General features: G+C 37.5%; 1 protein-coding gene across 6 annotated transcripts in view; it reads right to left on the bottom strand.

The window, feature by feature from the left end:
• TRAPPC9 (trafficking protein particle complex subunit 9) overlaps positions 1 to 17,374 on the bottom strand; it is a 446,388-nt gene that overhangs the window by 243,983 nt on the left and 185,031 nt on the right. For all 6 annotated transcript variants that reach the window (XM_072327382.1, XM_072327387.1, XM_072327386.1 and 3 more), the window contains 2 exons: positions 7,626 to 7,779; positions 1,072 to 1,162 (listed from right to left, as the gene is read on the bottom strand). In XM_072327382.1, coding sequence (XP_072183483.1) covers positions 1,072 to 1,162; positions 7,626 to 7,779 — 245 coding nt within the window. The remainder of the gene's footprint in view (positions 1 to 1,071; positions 1,163 to 7,625; positions 7,780 to 17,374) is intronic.

Below are 17,374 nucleotides of genomic sequence, written 5' to 3'. Positions count from 1 at the left end.
AGGGACCTGAGCTGTCAAGACACATGAAATACACACTGATGATGTCCAGGGCAATCATCACCAAAGACATCATAAAAACACATACTACCAAATCTTTGAATCCTCTGAGGAGCAGATGACAGATAAGCATGATTTCAGACCAGGATGTTTATGGTACAAGTTTGGCACGTTTACAACATGACAAATTTAAAACAATACAAGTTTTATCTTTCCCGTCCATAAATCAGGTATGTATACAAGACTTTATGTCTGTAGTGTAGATGGAGTGTACTTGGAAAAAAATAATGAGCATTTGCAAGAAAGGGATTTTGGGGGATCTTATCAGACAATGGTGATGGACCGCTGTTCCTCAAAACCAATCCTCTCTATATCATCAAATTCATTAAAACAAGGAGCAATGAATTTAATTTAAAAAACAAAGACTTTGAAAACAATTTTCTTACAAATGCAGCAACCTTTTCCTGCACCTTGTCATGGCAATAGAAGGTCACGGATAAAGCACCACGTGTTCCAAAACAACTACTCTAGCCTTGTTAAGAACCTCAGATAGAAGTCACATTATCAAGACCATTCAAAATTGAAGTAATTCAATAGTTAATTGATGGAAAATAATTCAAAACGCAAAATAAAGATTTACAAGGATGACTAAAATAAAAACTAGTAATTGAAATATGGATCATGATGTGAAATACACCACAAGTTACACTGCAACTCCATGAAAATATTTTAGTGAGATTTAAGAACATGCACTGTCAAAGTAAAGGCAAAATTTCAGCAGCAGCCACGTCTCCTACATTACCCTGAGACCACAAAGCACAGGCAAAAGTGCACAGTCAGCTTTCATATTTACTCTCACTTGAGCAGCGATACTCAAAAGATACACACCTTACATTTCTCTTCAGCTAAATCATAAGTGAAACATTTAATGAAAAAAATAAAAAAAAGATCTTAGCAAATTCTTCTGTGTCGCAGATCATCAGTGAATGAAAATATTATCATTCTTGTGCTGCCAGAAATTACAAACCAGTACATCCTTGGAAGAAATCATCAGCAGATTTGGACATTACTCACCCCACTGGAGAGGAGCCAACTGTAGATGCTCCAGGACCAGTTGATTAAGAACGCCTTCCACGCTTGCTTCCCCTTCACGCTTCAAGGAAGGGTAAATTAGAATTAAGGAAAACTTTGATTCGGAGAGAAAAAGAGCATGCAATATGCACACATTCTATGACTGCAAATTAAAACTGCAACATCAAGATTCATTAACGGTTACAGTTATATATTTGGGCTTATTAGCCAGTGAACTGCCTAACAACAGTAATTAGAGCTGTTCGTATCTTCAGAATATAAAAATTTTATTTCACTGAGGAGTGATAAATACGAAGATGCAAAGGTAAAAAGTGCCTGAACTGTACTAAAGAGCAAGGGAAAAAAATGTCTGGAAGCTCTGAAAATGCAGAATCTGGAAGTATGCAGTGCAGAATCCCAATTAAAATGAGTAATTAAGAACAATCTGAAAACCAGAATGATGAAATACAAGACGGTGGGGTAAGTTAGTTTTGACTGATGGCTTGATGTGAGATCTATGGATATACAAGGAGTGTTATGCAAGGCAGAGAGAGTGTCCACACAGGGCGAACTTCACAACAGAACTGCAGGGGCATGTAACCTGCAAGCTTCCCTTCTACACAGTCCTGTATGAACTAAAACTCAGACCGAAGTAAGAAAACATTAGGAAATCTTAATCTACAGACAGTGAAGCACTGAAATCAACTGTTGGGAGTAACAGAATCTCTGTGTGTATCGATCTTCAAAATAAGTTACACAGGTTTTGATACAAAAGGTTAGGAGATATCCAATGGAACGCAAAGATTATGTTTTCCAATTGAACAAATTAAGAACAGTAACTACAAATAATACATAGAAAGTATAATAGTAACATAATGATAATAATGCGGGATGCATCAGCCAGCGTGTGTTTGTAACAGGAAGAGCATCAGGCTTCTTTTCTTACAACTCCCTGACTTCAAAAGGGCATAGAATACATTGGGCTTTCTACAGAAATTAGCATGACCTCATATTTAGCTGGAGTTTTGCATTCACTGACTTTGGCATGGTTTTGTACCACAAGAAGCCCCTGTCTCAGGCAAACAGAGTAATCGGAGCTCAGCCTGGTTTGGAAGGGTCCTCTGGGTCCATCTGGTACTTAGGCAATGAAATACAAAAAAAATTATATAAGATTTATGTATTTGGTAAAGATATCGGTGTTCAGAGGGGAACTTAAAGAAATCAGATGAAATTAAATGAAAGTTGGAGTAATTAGTTGATTATGTGTGGTTGGCAACCCTGCCCATGACAGAGTGGGAGTTGGAACTAGATGGTCTTTAAGGTCTCCTTCCATCCTAAGCCATTCTATGATTCTATGACCACATGCTGAAATCAGTCAAACACAGGACACCTAGAAAGAAGACACTGGCCTCAGAGCAAGCATATCTGAAACACGGGATGTGTAGCCTTTATTTCATCTGAAGCCTCACCTGAAGTATTGCTTCCAATTTTGGATTTCACATATCAAGAATTGGATGTGACTCTGGGCAGCCTGGTCTGGTGGTTGGCAGCCCTGCATATGGCGGGGGATTGAAACTAGATTGTCATTGTGTCCCTTTTCGTCACAGGCCATTCTGTGATTCTACAATTCCACAAGCAGCTACACTACAGAACAATAACAGCAACGTGACTGAATGAAAATGCAACTTAAAAAAAGAAAAAGAAAAGACAGCAATTAAATTTAAATACAGAAAAGGGAAACCAGTAGAAGTAACACAGAACAGTTTTTAAAACCGAAATAAAATATTTCAAATAGAACAGACTTCACAGAAATAAAAGCTGAGATTAAAAAAAGAAAAAAAAAAAAAAAGTCTATTAGGAAAGTTAAAGACTGAACATGATATTTAAGGTAGCATGGGAAATGTCATTTTTAAGGCCTTTTAAGGCCTGATTCAGAATATTTTCATGAGTGTGATTTCAAAACCTCATTGTCTCACTTCACTGAAATTGAATTTCATTCACAAAATTGGAGAATTTCTCAGTTTGAAAACCAAACCCAGGGAGAGTAGGAGACAGGGAGAGGAAGAGGAGTTTATTTTTCAGCAGTCATTCTCTTATCCACTTCACTGCATGACTGTACAAATCACAGAACAGCCTGCACTAGAAGCCAACTACAGAGGTCACTGCACAACCCTATGTTCAAAGCAGGGAAAACAGCACATCATCAAGGCCTTGTTCAGATTTTTTCAGTACCTTCAAAAACAACAATATTTCAGCACCTACAGACAACCTGTTTTACTACTGGATTGTCATTGTGAAAAGGTTTTTTCCCAGTGCCATACTGGAATCTGTCTGGCAGAAACATGCTACACTCATCATGGGGTTGGACTTGATGATCTGTGGAGGTCACTTCCAACTCCTACAATTCTGTGGTTCTGTGATCTCATTCTTCCACTGAGCATCTCTCATGGTCTAGTTCAGTCTTCATCATAACCACTCCTCAGGAACTCAAAGTAAAAAACCTGAACCCCAAGAAGGGAGATGACAGGAGCCTCCTAATCATGTTGGTATCATATCTCTGTCACACTGAGAGATCAAAGACATGGTGTTCCACGTGCACACACAGAAGTGTCAACGGGAGGCTGGTGAGGCACTGCAACAGGTGACCCACACAAGTTGTGGATGCTCCATCCCTGGAGGTGTTCAAGGCCAGGTTGGGCAGGATCCTTGGCTACCTGATTTAGAGCCTGACTTAGTGGGTAGCAACCTTGTCCATGGTAGGGGTTTGTACTAGATGATCTTTGAGGTACCTTCCAACCAGAGTCATTCTATGATTCTATGATAACAGTCCTTTCGATTGACTTGCTGCTATACTCTCATTTGTGCAGGGCAAGACACAGCAAGCCTTCATCCATACAAAGATAACATCAACAACTCACAGATGACAATATTATGACAATATTCAACAGGAACCAACGTCCTTTTCTTTTCTAGCCATCTAGTTCCTACTCTATACTGATGCACAGAATAGCTCCACTACAGGTGCAAGAGTTTCCGGTTTTGGTTGTTGAAATCAATAGGGTCATTCCAATTCTCCACTTTGCTTTGAATGGCATCCATTCCATTCCCTCCAAGTTTCCAAGTCTCTGCAATTCAGGCATCCACATGATCTCTCACGTTTTATCTCTTCTCCACTCTTCTCCCACTGCTGTAGAGGCTTTGGTGTCCATCCTTGGAGGTATTAAGTTTAAAGCCAGACAACAAGACTTGCCAGTCTGCCAGCAAAGATGTTCTTATCTCACTTCATCAAGAGGGTTGAGAAAAGGCACCAAGAACTACAGGATGGGGATGGACTGATCCCCAAGAGTTAGTCATACAGAAATAGATACAAAAGTAGAGCATGAATAATGTGATGCTGTCTCTAACCAAACCTTTCTGTGCTTCCCACAAAACAATCCCATCAGCCAGTTGAACACTGAAAAATCCTTGCATATTTTGCACTTCTTTTTGAAGAAATATGCAAGGATTAATCAATGTTCAGCTGGGGATCACTTGTGTGCAACTAGATTTTCTGAAATAAATGTGAATATATCTGAGTTTCTTCAGTTAAAATGTAGAATGCACAGATCAATGGCATATTCTGAAGAGTGAGAAGCTACTGCAAGTCCAAAAAAGAGCATAGTGTAAAGAGCATAAAAAAAGGCATAACCTGCCCTTCAAATACCACATGGGGGGAATGCAATATTTTTTTAACTCCAGATTTTGAAGAAAACAGGAGAAAGAGTATCAGCATAAACATGAAGAGACAGAGCACTGAGAACCAGAGACAGCACTCTGCAGACTTTAAAGAACACTTGTTGCAGATGCCTTGATCCAAGAGACAGCATGCATAGAAGCTCCTTGCAAAAAAATACAGAATTTGTTTTAAAATATTTATAAAATATGAAGAGAAGCACAAGTTGAAAATATTAGCCGCCTTAATGCTACATGTGCTCCATCTGTTCAAATCCTGTATTAAAACAATAAACCTTGGTTGTTAAGCTGAAACCAGATGCCATCTACCAGATGCTAAAAACAAGACAGCATGTTCTTAATTTAAATTATCTCAATACACCTATAATCTCAATGACACTCTAAGTTAAATTACTTCAGAATCTTTCTTAATTGAAACGGCATGGCAGTAAGCTTTCACTGAAGGTCTATTTTCCCACTAATTTTCATTCTATCAAAAATGCACAGAGGTTACAATGAATAATATGCTGTGTTGTCTTTACCTCCCGCCTTCAGTTCTCCAGAAGTATATGAAAATTGATCAAGCATTACATTACTCTCATAAATTAAGCACTCAGAAATCTCATCACTTGAAGCCCTGAATATCTGAATGAATTAAGCAATGGAAATGTACTTTTCATATTGGAAGATATTGTTGATGCTCCTGAAGACATATGGATACAACTTGAAATCCTAATTATTTGTAAACTGTTTTTGGACAAAGAAGACAAGTGATTTTCTGCCCCCACAAGGGGCAATGCTGAGACTGATACTCTTTAATATCTTCACCAGTGACAATGACAGTGGGGTTGAGTGCACCCTCACCAAGTCTGCTGATGACATCAAGTGGTGGGGCATGGTCCACATACCAGAAGAATGGGATGCCATTCATAAGTGAGCTAGACAGTCTTGAGCAGTGGGCCCAGGTGAACCTCATGAGGTTCAACAAATACAAATGAAAGCCCCATGTGAGAGAGCTGGGGCTGTTCAGCCTGGAGAAGAGAAGCCCAGAGGTGATGCGATAGTGACCTTTCAATATTTAATGAGGAGCTACAGAAAAGGACAGACTCTTTAGCAGGACCTCTGGTGACAGAGCAAGGGGAAATGGTTTTAAGCTTAAAGAAGGCAGATTTAGGTTAGGTATAAGGAGAAAGTCTTTCACTGAGAGTGGTGAGGCACTGGCACAGGTTGCCCAGAGATGTGGTTGATACTCCATCCCTGGAGAATTTCAAAGTGAGCCTGGATCAGATCCTAAGCAACCTGATGTAGCTATGCATGTCCCTGTTCATTGCAGGGGAGTTGGACAATATGACCTTTAAAGATCCTTTCTAACTCTAAGGGTTCTATGATTCTATAAAAGATTTACTCTAATTGAGACACGAAACATACCAAACAACATGTGTTTCTTCAAGAATTTTTAAGCACACACATGTAATTCAGTACCTGACATTACAGCAGCTTTGATTCTAGGAACAAAGAGAACATTCACAACAAATCTTAAAAGCACTGAAACTAATTCTTGCAGTTAATTTAACAAACAGAATAAATGTATTATTTTCTTAATTTTCTAAGGCGTTGGCTTATATGTTAGCCACGATAGCCTGAATATTAAAGCTGGGTTTAAATACAGAACACAGAAGATATGTAAACAGTGTTGCTCAGCAACAGAAATGAATGAGTATGTAGTTTTACACCCTGACAAAATTATTACAACTACACATTCAATTCTGACATGAGAATTCAGCTATGCTATCAAAGAATATTTATATCTCTCCATAACAGAAAAATCTTCTGAGCAAGTTCCAGTTAAATATTGACATTTTTGCATAAATGGAATTCTTTCTGAAATGTTGCCTAGGGAATCTGGATGGAAATAGGCACCAGGAATCTCATTTATATCACGCTTCTTCCCTTTGACTAATCTTGTGCAGATTTGTGCAGCTTTAATAATTAAGAATTAAAAAAAAAAAAAAAAATCATTTCAGATCACTTAATAAAATGCAAGCACAAAAAGAAATCTCTAAGTATAAAACAGTATAAAAATCTCTGAGTATAAAACATCAGTGTCCCGAAGGATGCTGAGTATCAGCACATGGTTTGGGGGACTGTGGCTGCAGGGGATGTTTCCCCAGTGACAGTTCTGAAAGAGTTTATTTCTGAAAACAAAGCGTAACTGTTTTAATGGAAACCATGGAATTTAAAAGGAACCATTGGCTTATTCTAACTCTAAATTATAGGTACGTGAAAGCTGTTTAATGTATACTCTTATTATTAATAACATAATACATTACTGCATTTAGAATTATTATGAGGATTTTATGTTTAGGATGACTAAGTCATCCTGAAGTCCTTTCTAAGCCTTAAGACAGCTATCCAAGATTAGATATATAGACATAGAAAAAAATTATTCTAATCTGTTCTGATTTGCTAAAATTTAATTAAATATATGAAAACCTTCTAAATCCAGCATCATGTATCTCTTTATGACTCACTTACACAGTGTTGGGAATTTTGGCCCCATAAAACCACTTCTCATCAATTCTATGCTTCCTCAGCTCCCTAAATGTTGGATAAAGCACACGGGGTTTCAGTAAGTCTTGATGATTCAGAAAAAAAAAAGCCATTATAGTAAGATCCAGACATCATCTAAACAATTAACCTTAAACAGTCTATAATTATTCTAAGGTTCATAGTTACAATTACTTTTCTTTTCAGTAACACTGTTATAAAGTGAATTTAATTATTAAATAAAATGTCATAGGGCTCCCATTTATGTATTTTTAAAGCAAGTACTCAGGAAAGGATATAATTTTCCAGCAAATATCCAGCTTGCTGTTAATTTCCAGACCTCTTGCCTGCTGTCTTTCTTCCTCCAGCTGCTTTGCGTTCGCATACTGTGTCCCATCTGCAGGGGATTCTGGGAAGCTCTCAAAATTGAACTTCTCAACTTGGATAGCCATACTGTAGCAAAGGCAAAAAAAAAAAAAAAAAAAAAAAAAAAAAAAAAAAAAAAAAGAGAGAGAGAGAGAAGGGGAGAAAAAAAGGATTTTCAGTATAAAAACTTTATAAAATATTATGTAGAAAAGTGTACCCTGTCCCAAACATTCACACACACTGAAAGCCATGTGCACTTGCCTGCTTTTCCCATCTCCTACCTGTTCCATGGAATTCTCCCTAACAGAACTTGGGAAAGAAATGACAAAATGATGTCAGTACTAAGTGTCAAATATGACCTTTCTCTTTGACTTCGAGAACATATCTGCTTCCCGCTTAATGTATGTTAATGAACTACAGGCAATATTAATTTCAATACCGTAGTATGATTCATCAGTAGCAAATGGTTAAATAATTGTTTTATTAAATGTATGGTGAGACATAAAAGCAAATTAAATTAAATATATTATGTTGTAATGCATACTAAATACTTATATGTTAAACTGGAATCACTAATCTAATTTGGAAGGCAATTTAGAGCAGCTCACATCACATGAAATGTGGTTATAGCAGATCTAATATACTGTGCTGCCAAAACAGCTTTAATTTCCTGAATCGCCTGAAATAGAAAAATAATTAGGGAAGAATTAAAATATATTGCTCTTGAGATGACTTTGCACTTAAGGAAAACACAAGACCAAGCTATGGCTTTTTCAAACCACCTGCAGTGGAACAGAGGTGTGAGAAGGGCGCTTCACAAAATACACAGGATTGCTATGATTCTTTCTGCATTTCTGCATCTATCGACGATAGAAACATATTACAAATGTTGCCAGAAGAAAAACAGCAGTAAGAGAAATCAACAAGAAAGGGCTCTGCGATCCCACCAGACCAGAAGGTATTTTCTATAATTAGCATTAATTAACAGAAACACAGAATGGCTTAGGTTGGAAGGGACCTCAAGGATCATCAAGCTTTGACCGCCTGCCACAGGCAGGGCTGCCAACCTCCATATCTAATACTACAAAAGGCTGCCCAGATTACAGAAAATGCCTAATTATAGCTAATGTTGACCTCGAAAGATAGTGAGGAAATACACACAAAAACAAGGAATCATCTGAAATTTAACAGGTTTACTGTGGAAAGGTGAATTTACATAGGCCCATCACGCATTACCCCCAGAAAAATCTCAGGAGAAGCCATTAACGTTTCAAGACTTCCTTCATCATTAAAATACACAAACAGAGCACTGAGACAAAGGTGGCACAATTACTGCTTCTAGAAGCCACCTCCTCTGCTGATCGCATTTTTGCTCATCTTCACACTGAAGAATCAAAGAAGTCCAAGACATCAATCTATTCCTGTCTAAGGGATGTTTTTGTCTTGGCTATTTTTTGTTCAGCAAGAGATCATTATGATTTCTTCATTTGCATGCAAAGACCATCAAGTCCTGAGCACATAAAAAAAAATTAAATTGAGCTGCTGAAAGTAGATCACAGAAAGTTCAGGAATCAATCCAGGAACAAAGAATGTAATGAAAAACACCTGCACACAATTTTTTAGTGTGGATTTAAGGAAAAAACACAAAACAAAATCAGGTCTGAAAATAACAACTTGAATTTTCATTGATTTTTAAACACTGATCTGCAAATGGCAGTGCAGTTTCCTGGGTTTTGCACACGTGGAAGACCAGGTGCAATGGGAGCTTTGTTTCCAAGATGCTTTGTGCTGAGCGGCACGTGATCAGATGCAAAGTCGGTAATTAATTTCTATTGCATATAGAGTATGGCTTAAATTCTTACATAAATATTCAGACGCAGTTACCTATATTCATATTTCAACAACAAAATATCTTAGTTTATGAACAGTGAACCATTGGATCCATCTCCCATTGGATCTGGAGAACAGCTCATTATTTACCATGCCACACTTTTCTAAGTGAATGATATATTAGAAAAACATTCCTGCCCAACAATATTTAATATTTAATTGACAGCATTAAGATTGCATTCTTCTGTTAATGGATCATTACTGGCAATATGGTATTTTTTTTTTTCTCTGGAAATTAAATATGCATGCATACATTTTTTTTCCCCAGACGCTCAGCAACAAATCCATAACAGCTTCATGAATACAGGCAAGATTCTGCTAAACAGCACTTACTTGTACAGCTCTGAAATAACTTGTATTAAACTCAAAGGCATGGCAACATAAGCATACAGGGCTCATGGTACTCAGACCACTACTAATTTTTCTACTTTTACTGATTTCATTTATACTTTGCATAGCATATTTAGCATTGTGACACCTCAAGCCACTTAAAAAGAAAGGAAAACATCCCCAGAACACTCACCTTCTAGAAAGTGAGAGCTCTGAGAAAAAGAGAGAACTACAGAGAAAATATCAGATGAAGCAATATTATGAATATAGCTGTGGGCAGAATATATGAAAACAATAAAGAGAAATAAATAACATTTTTCAAGACGTTAGTTGCACTCAAGATGTAGAATGACAAAAATAAATCCTAACTCCTACTTAAACATAAACATTTTTCACCATCAGTATTCTGCTTCCTTTTACACTAAAAATATTAATAGAGTTTTTTCTCTGCATTCTATGTCAATGGCGTTACTTCAGTATTTATTGTCCAGCATATGTAATATGTAGTAAATGAGAATGATTTACCTGAAAATCAAATTGAAATATAAATACCTTAACATAAAGCAGTTACTCATCCCTAAAGCTCTCCCCCTCCACAAACACAGCTTCTTCATTTCTAATATGGGATTTGTGGATGCCCGATCCCTGGAGGCATACAAGGCCAGGCTGGATGTGGCTCTGGGCAGCCTGGTCTGCTGGTTGGTGACCCTGCACATAGCAGGGGGGCTGAAACTGGATGATCATTGTAGTCCTTTTCAACCCAGGCCATTCTATGATTCTGTCATTGTTCCTACCTCAAACAATGCATTTCACCAGTGAGGCATGAATGAATAGACGACCAACAGCTGAAATGATTTAAGTGAAGAGCAAGCAGATAAGCTGGGCACTGGGTTGCAATAACCAAGTATATATTTCAATTTTTAAGTGATCTGCAAAGATCCACTTGGTGGTTTTGGTTTTATCCCAAAAGCAGCAGAAAGCAGAAGGAAGCAAACGACTGTGTCTTGAACATCGCCCAACTTTGTCGCTGTGTTCTGCACCAAGATGATGAAAATAAAGCATATTAGAGCAATTAAAGTCTTTCTCCACTTCCATCTACAGTTACTCAACAACATATGATTCCTGTGAAGCGCTCTCTGCACCTCTTTTCTGCCGTTATTTGTCCTTGCTTGTTGCAAAAGGAATCAGGAAATTCTATAATAGAGAGAAGTAAAATGAAAGGCAATTGAGATTGAAACAGGCATTCGATTTACTGTGGGCAGCTCTGACAACGACGGCTCACACTGTGCAAGGATAAATGCAAACCCAGTTCTTTGCCCTTCACAGTACTTAGATCTGCGGAAAAACTTACAAGTTCTTTAAACCCCAAAGCTTAAACACATACTTGCTTCAGGAAAGGGGACCAGAGTTCCATTTTAACCCACTCTGCCTCATGGGGAGCTGTCCAAATCTTCTACAAGAAGTGTTTTAAATAAATCATGAGTTATTTGTATAAAAACACTGCATTATGTAAAAATATTTAATAGCCGATCCCGCAAATGCAAAGCAGGTTTTGTTTCTCTCCGGCTAACCTTGCTTGCGTGGGAGGAGGAATAAAGTAACACAAGTTTTCATGAATAATGAAACAATCGTGGTTTGAAACTCCTGGGTTTTGTCATGAAATGAGCCCCAGCTGTTGTGACAGCTCCTCAGACAGGGAAGCATTGGAACAGGGATGCAAATTATTCAAATACAAATTAAGGGAACGAAGAGGAAAAGGTCAGCTTGTTGGCAATGCTGATACATTTGCGTGGTCTCATCCCACATCACCTGTCAGGATGACTTACAGGGAAAAATATGACAAACCTTCCACCAGTGCAGCAGCCATTTCAATGACAGTTATCTCAAGTCTTGTTAAAGTAACAGCACAGAACTATTAAAGATATCGGACAGTTCATTTCATCACTTCTCATAACACGAGTTACAGCTTTACACGAAATACTGCCCTGACCTGGTGACAAACTGCACAACAAAAAGGACTTTATGTACAAAAAAAAACTTGTTGCAAATGCCGTCATGACTAATCCTAAGCCAGCGCTGCACACATCCCTCTTTACAACAGCAGGGCTGGTTAACATTAAGCAATCCCAACAATTTTGTTGGGAAGTGGCAAGCAGCAGATAGAATGAATAGGGGGAGAAGTCAGTAAGAGAGTGTTTCATGCATGCCGTGTTCAGGCTGCTGCCTCTGCCCTGGGCCCATGCTGCTGGCCAAGGAATGAATGAAAGGTTCATTAAAGTTGGAAAAGACCACTAAGATCATGAAGCCTAATTACCATGCCCACTAAACCATGTCCCACAGTGTCACATCTACACCCCCAGAGACAGAGGCAACACCACCTCCCCAGGCAGCCTGTGCTGGTGTCTCACTAGCATGGCCAGACCATGCCCACCCCTGACCCACAGTGCTGCCTGCACCTCTGACGTCCTCAGCTCTTATGAAACGATGAGTGCACGTAATGAAGTAACACATCATGTTTACTAAATAAAACAGGGTTAAAAGCAGACGTGGAATTAAAAGAAAAGCAGCAAAATCTGGTTAATATAACTAGATTTCGGCTTTCATAAAGTCAGAAAAATATCGATGTTTTGTTTGAAAGAATTAAAATCTAGAGTTAGCCTTTATTCAATTATCTTTAGGAAGAAAGGATGTAACAAGAACCCGAAAACTCTTCCTCATGGCTAACTACCTATTTAAATACTATCACCCACAGATGAGTGTGCAAGCTGTTTCCATAATGAAGGTGAAATTAGGCAGTTGGAGATGTTATTCAATATTATGCTTTACGCTTCCTGCCCGTTCTCCTGACATATGGGAGGCAGCAGGGACACGGACACAGAGTCAGACTAGATTAGAATTACTTAGGAAAAACACCTATATATTCATAAATACACACACATACATATATATAAGGTCACTGACAATGCAGGTCAGTGACATATTTGAATGTATATACATAAATCTATCTGTCAAATATGTCCTTGTGTTGTCAGTGAGCTTAAATTTCAGAAGGTGTTACAAATGATGATGATACCATTTTTTCTCACTTTGAGGAAATAATAATAATTATGAAAATGAACATATGAACAAAGAAAAATAAACAAAAATATCCTCACTTGATTCTCATAGTATCATGTTTCATGTATAAATAGTTGCATATAAATACAAATACTGCAGCTGAGGCAGAGTAGTGACACCTGAGTATATAATAATTTAGGGGGTAGGAAGGACTTCAATAATCAAACCCCCCGTGAGATTAATACGTATGCATCAACAGACAAACATGATGAACTCATCCAAATGAACATATACTTGTGCTTCTAAATATTTCAATACTTGAGAAATGCAATCTAGATGTCACATGTTACAACAAAATACAACTGTAGAAATAAATGGCTCGAGTGACCCTTAAGTAATGATATCTCCTCCTGGCCAAACGCTGACTTCATAAAGAAAAAGGATTGCTTTAATATCTGAACTAAGCCGAGCAAAAGATAAATTTTTCCATTAATCTTTGAAAGGTCAATTAAATTAAAAAAAATTTGCATTTAGAACTTAATTATTTATTTAAAATAATTGAAGAGAAGATAAAAGCTGAAACTATAGTGCTGAAGTCTGTAAAATTCAACAGCTTACATTTATCCACGCCATTTCAGATGATAAAAAGTTAAACCACGAAAGAACCCTCTTGTATATAACGTAATGTCTGAAAATGGAACCGTGTTAAGATAGGGTTAGCTCCTTAAGCCTCCTATTTAAGTGAGATTATACCATGCATGCTGCAAATCTCGCTTTTTAATTCCTAACTCTCAATTTGAAAAACATAACCTCGTAATGAAGAGGAATAACAATTAGCTTCAACTGGAATCTTTTGTTCACTTTCCCATTTGATCAATTAGGATCCTACGGCAGTCACCATGGAGCAGAATCATTGGCTACATAATGAATTAAGAAATTTAGAGTCAGTAATGGTGGCAACAGCATACTTCATAAATACATCAACTTTGGAAGTCATTGAATCAGTTCAGAAATGCAGAAAAGTGTGACTATGATACTATTTAAAGACTGAGTTGAAAATTCTCCCTTTATTTATCAAGTCTGAACTAGGGGTGAATTTTCATCCCATCGTTATTCAAAATAATTCCACGCTGCACCTCCCACCTCACAGTGGAATATTAATAATCATAGAGTTGGAAAAATAAATTATTATTCAGTTACTCATTTGCATAATTCAGTACTGCAGTTATATGGCAGAAGGCTCAAAGGAAAATGCATATGAATTAAAAAAGATGGAATTGTGTGCAAGATAAACGAAACAAAAGAAAATTTATTCTCAGCCCTGACAATTTGCCATTCTAGCCCTGACCCCACAGGGGATACAGAATATTGGCCTCCTGAATTTGATACATCTGGAATATCAACTCTCTTTGCTTAAAAAGTTCCAAAAAATCAAACTATATATGACATCATCTCTCTTATATGGAAGCGTGACCATGTTGCACACATCTTAAAGGTCATCTTCTGGGAAGATAGTGAGATCTCAATCATACCAAATTAAGTGGCAAGTATCATAACAGCCTATGCATCCAAGTAATCAAGACATCATGTAACATCCCGACTGGAAGAGATCCAACAGGATCACTGAGTCCAATTCCTGACTCCATGCTCCAAATCCAAACCCTATGTCTGAGAGCAGTGTCCAAATGCTCCCTGAACTCCAACAAACCCATGAATCTCAGCTGTTCTTCATCCATTTTGCCCTCCTTTGGATGCTCCCTAGTCACACGCATGAAGTAGTCCATCTTAGTGTTATACAACAGAACATGAAATAATACATGGCTTTGCAGACAAGATTTTCACAAAGGAAGTAATTCCAACACTTGTGAAGCAAAACAATACAATGTGTGAATGCTCAGTGTGCCGGAGTACACCTTCCAAAATGAACCATCACTTCAAGATACAAGTAGATGTTATATATATAGTGAATTATTCATTTACTTTCTACTTCTGTTTCTTAATACACAAACCTAACATTTGCCCAAAGCTCTGCAGTAAAAGTTGATCTTGGGATGAACTGCTATGATAACCAAATTCTTTTCCAAGTCACTGCTTTACCAAACAGTTTCCGTTTCTAGATGCGTAACCTACGTATGTTGATCACTAAGTGTGACCTTCCCATTTTCAGGATTTCCTAACAAATCAATAACAGCTGTTCAAAAGGCTCTTCTGAAAGTCCTTTGAAGGCTCTTGTATGAAAGTTAGCCTAGATGACAGATTTCAAAACCTTTACTTTGCCATAAGTGCAGTGATTTCTGTGGTATGTAAACAAACATCTTATCAGAGATACTCAAGTTCCAAAACAAAGGTTTTTTGAGTCTCACCATGCTTCCACCAGCCTGCCAAAATCAAAGTTTGGGGACAAATCAAGACATCATACTGCAGGAAAACAAACCATCAGTACAATAGCAAAGGTCTCACCACAGCTCCCTGGTCTATGAGTTCTGACCCACAAAGCTGATTTTCTAACTTTTACCAGGTAATAAATACACTCATTAAATCCCTAAATCTTACTGTTCCAGGTTCCAGTTGTGGAGGTCTGCAGGTCACAGTGGCCAACTGCTCGGCACTGTTAATAACAATTAAGCATATCTTACTCTGACAAACACACAAACTTAATACTTGAACAATATTTTTTTCCCAGAAAAACACAGCACATACATATATTTTCTCCACCAGTAACAACTAAGTGTTCATTTAGAAGCAAACTTAGAAAGAAAGCTATTTTTAGAAAAGAAATCAACCACTGAGCATTGCAGCAGCCTGCAAGACTACACTGCTCTTATCAATTCTCATCAACAGTTAGACCCTTAATGAATGTTTATGTCCTAGCCTGAAAGCATTTCCCCTCTGCCCAGGAGATAATGTTTTATAAACAAGGCACTGCTTCTATTGCCAATATCACTCAGCCTTAAGTAGCCCTGGATCCGGCTTCAGCAACACACACCACTGGGATTGCCTTCGCTTGAATCTCACCCTGCTTACATCTGTTTACCTCCGCACATTTTACCCTACACACGTTGTCTCATTTGCTTTACTTGTATGTTAGAAAATGAGCATAACTCTAAAATACTTCCCTATTTTGTCCAGAACTCAACTGCTATGAGCTGGAGCTTTCCAAGGCAGTGAAACCAACATTCCAAACCTACATCTTTTGTTCTCCATTTCAACTAGGAGTTCATCGAAGGCATGATTTTAAGTATGTTATTATGCTTTTTCACAATTTTCAAGACTTTTTAAGAGAGTAAGGAATACTATATCATGGTATATATCATGGTTCAGAAGTGGTGCAATAACTAATCTACTTTCTTCATGCCTGATTGAAATAAAGCTTCACAAAATCATAGAACAGTTTGGGTTGGGTTCAAAAATATCCAGCTTGAAATACGTATTTTAATTGACTGAAGAAGAATTATTTCAAACAAAATAATGTTGGTGTTATCTGGATATGTTGGTAATACGTTGAGATAAGTAAACACCAAAGTAAAGATTTTTTTCAGCATTACTTTTACACTAAGAAATTCAGAAAGCCTTTTCACTCCTCCATGTCTCTATTTTATAAGATAAAAAAAAAATATTTAAATCACAACTACGCAAATCTCCTTTTCCTTCTAGTCTTCTACAGATAATTAAAGCAGATGCTATCTAAACTTCCGCAAGAGCATACTCCTTTAAAAAAAAAATGAAGGCAAACTGCTAGGTGAGACTCAAAGGTTCTGAAACAGAAAACTACTCAAGAACTCTATGACAATTGCATACACTTTCACCTAATTAATACAATTTTGCTGACTATAATGAAAACAAATGTAGGCATATCTAGATTTAGACATCAGTTTAAAACTGAACCTTAGTTTAGGGGATCTTACTTTCCACATTCAGGGAAAAAGAAGAATAACTTTCAATTCTAACTTGCTGGAGGGCTGAAATTCACTTCATATTTACAATCTACAATGTAATTTACCGTGTTCAGTTTTGGGCCCCTCAGTCCAAGAAAGACATTGAGGCCCAAGAATGTGTCCAGTGAAGGACAACGAAACTGGTGAGGGGTCTGGAGCACAAGTCTTATGAGGAGTGGCTCAGGGAGCCCAAACTGACAGGCTAGTAATAGCAGATGAGTTGCACCCCAGAATTCTGTAGCTGTTTTTCAAACCTTTTCATCCACAGCTAATGAGTTCCCCATGCTCCTGATGTGCTAATTCACAGTTATATAATTACACAAGCTATATATAATTAGCATTGGGTTTATATATAATAAGCATATAATGCAGCATGCACGTACAAAACAATTACAGTTGTAAAGGTAGCCAGCAGCTTTTAGATTTAGCATTTGCTTATCACTAACTACATGTGAGATCTGCCCCATTAT

Source organism: Excalfactoria chinensis, chromosome 2 (assembly GCF_039878825.1).
Source record: "Excalfactoria chinensis isolate bCotChi1 chromosome 2, bCotChi1.hap2, whole genome shotgun sequence".
Lineage (NCBI taxonomy): Eukaryota > Metazoa > Chordata > Aves > Galliformes > Phasianidae > Excalfactoria > Excalfactoria chinensis.
The sequence above is the reverse complement of the archived record's forward strand: the minus strand, read 5'-3'. Positions and strand labels throughout refer to the sequence as shown.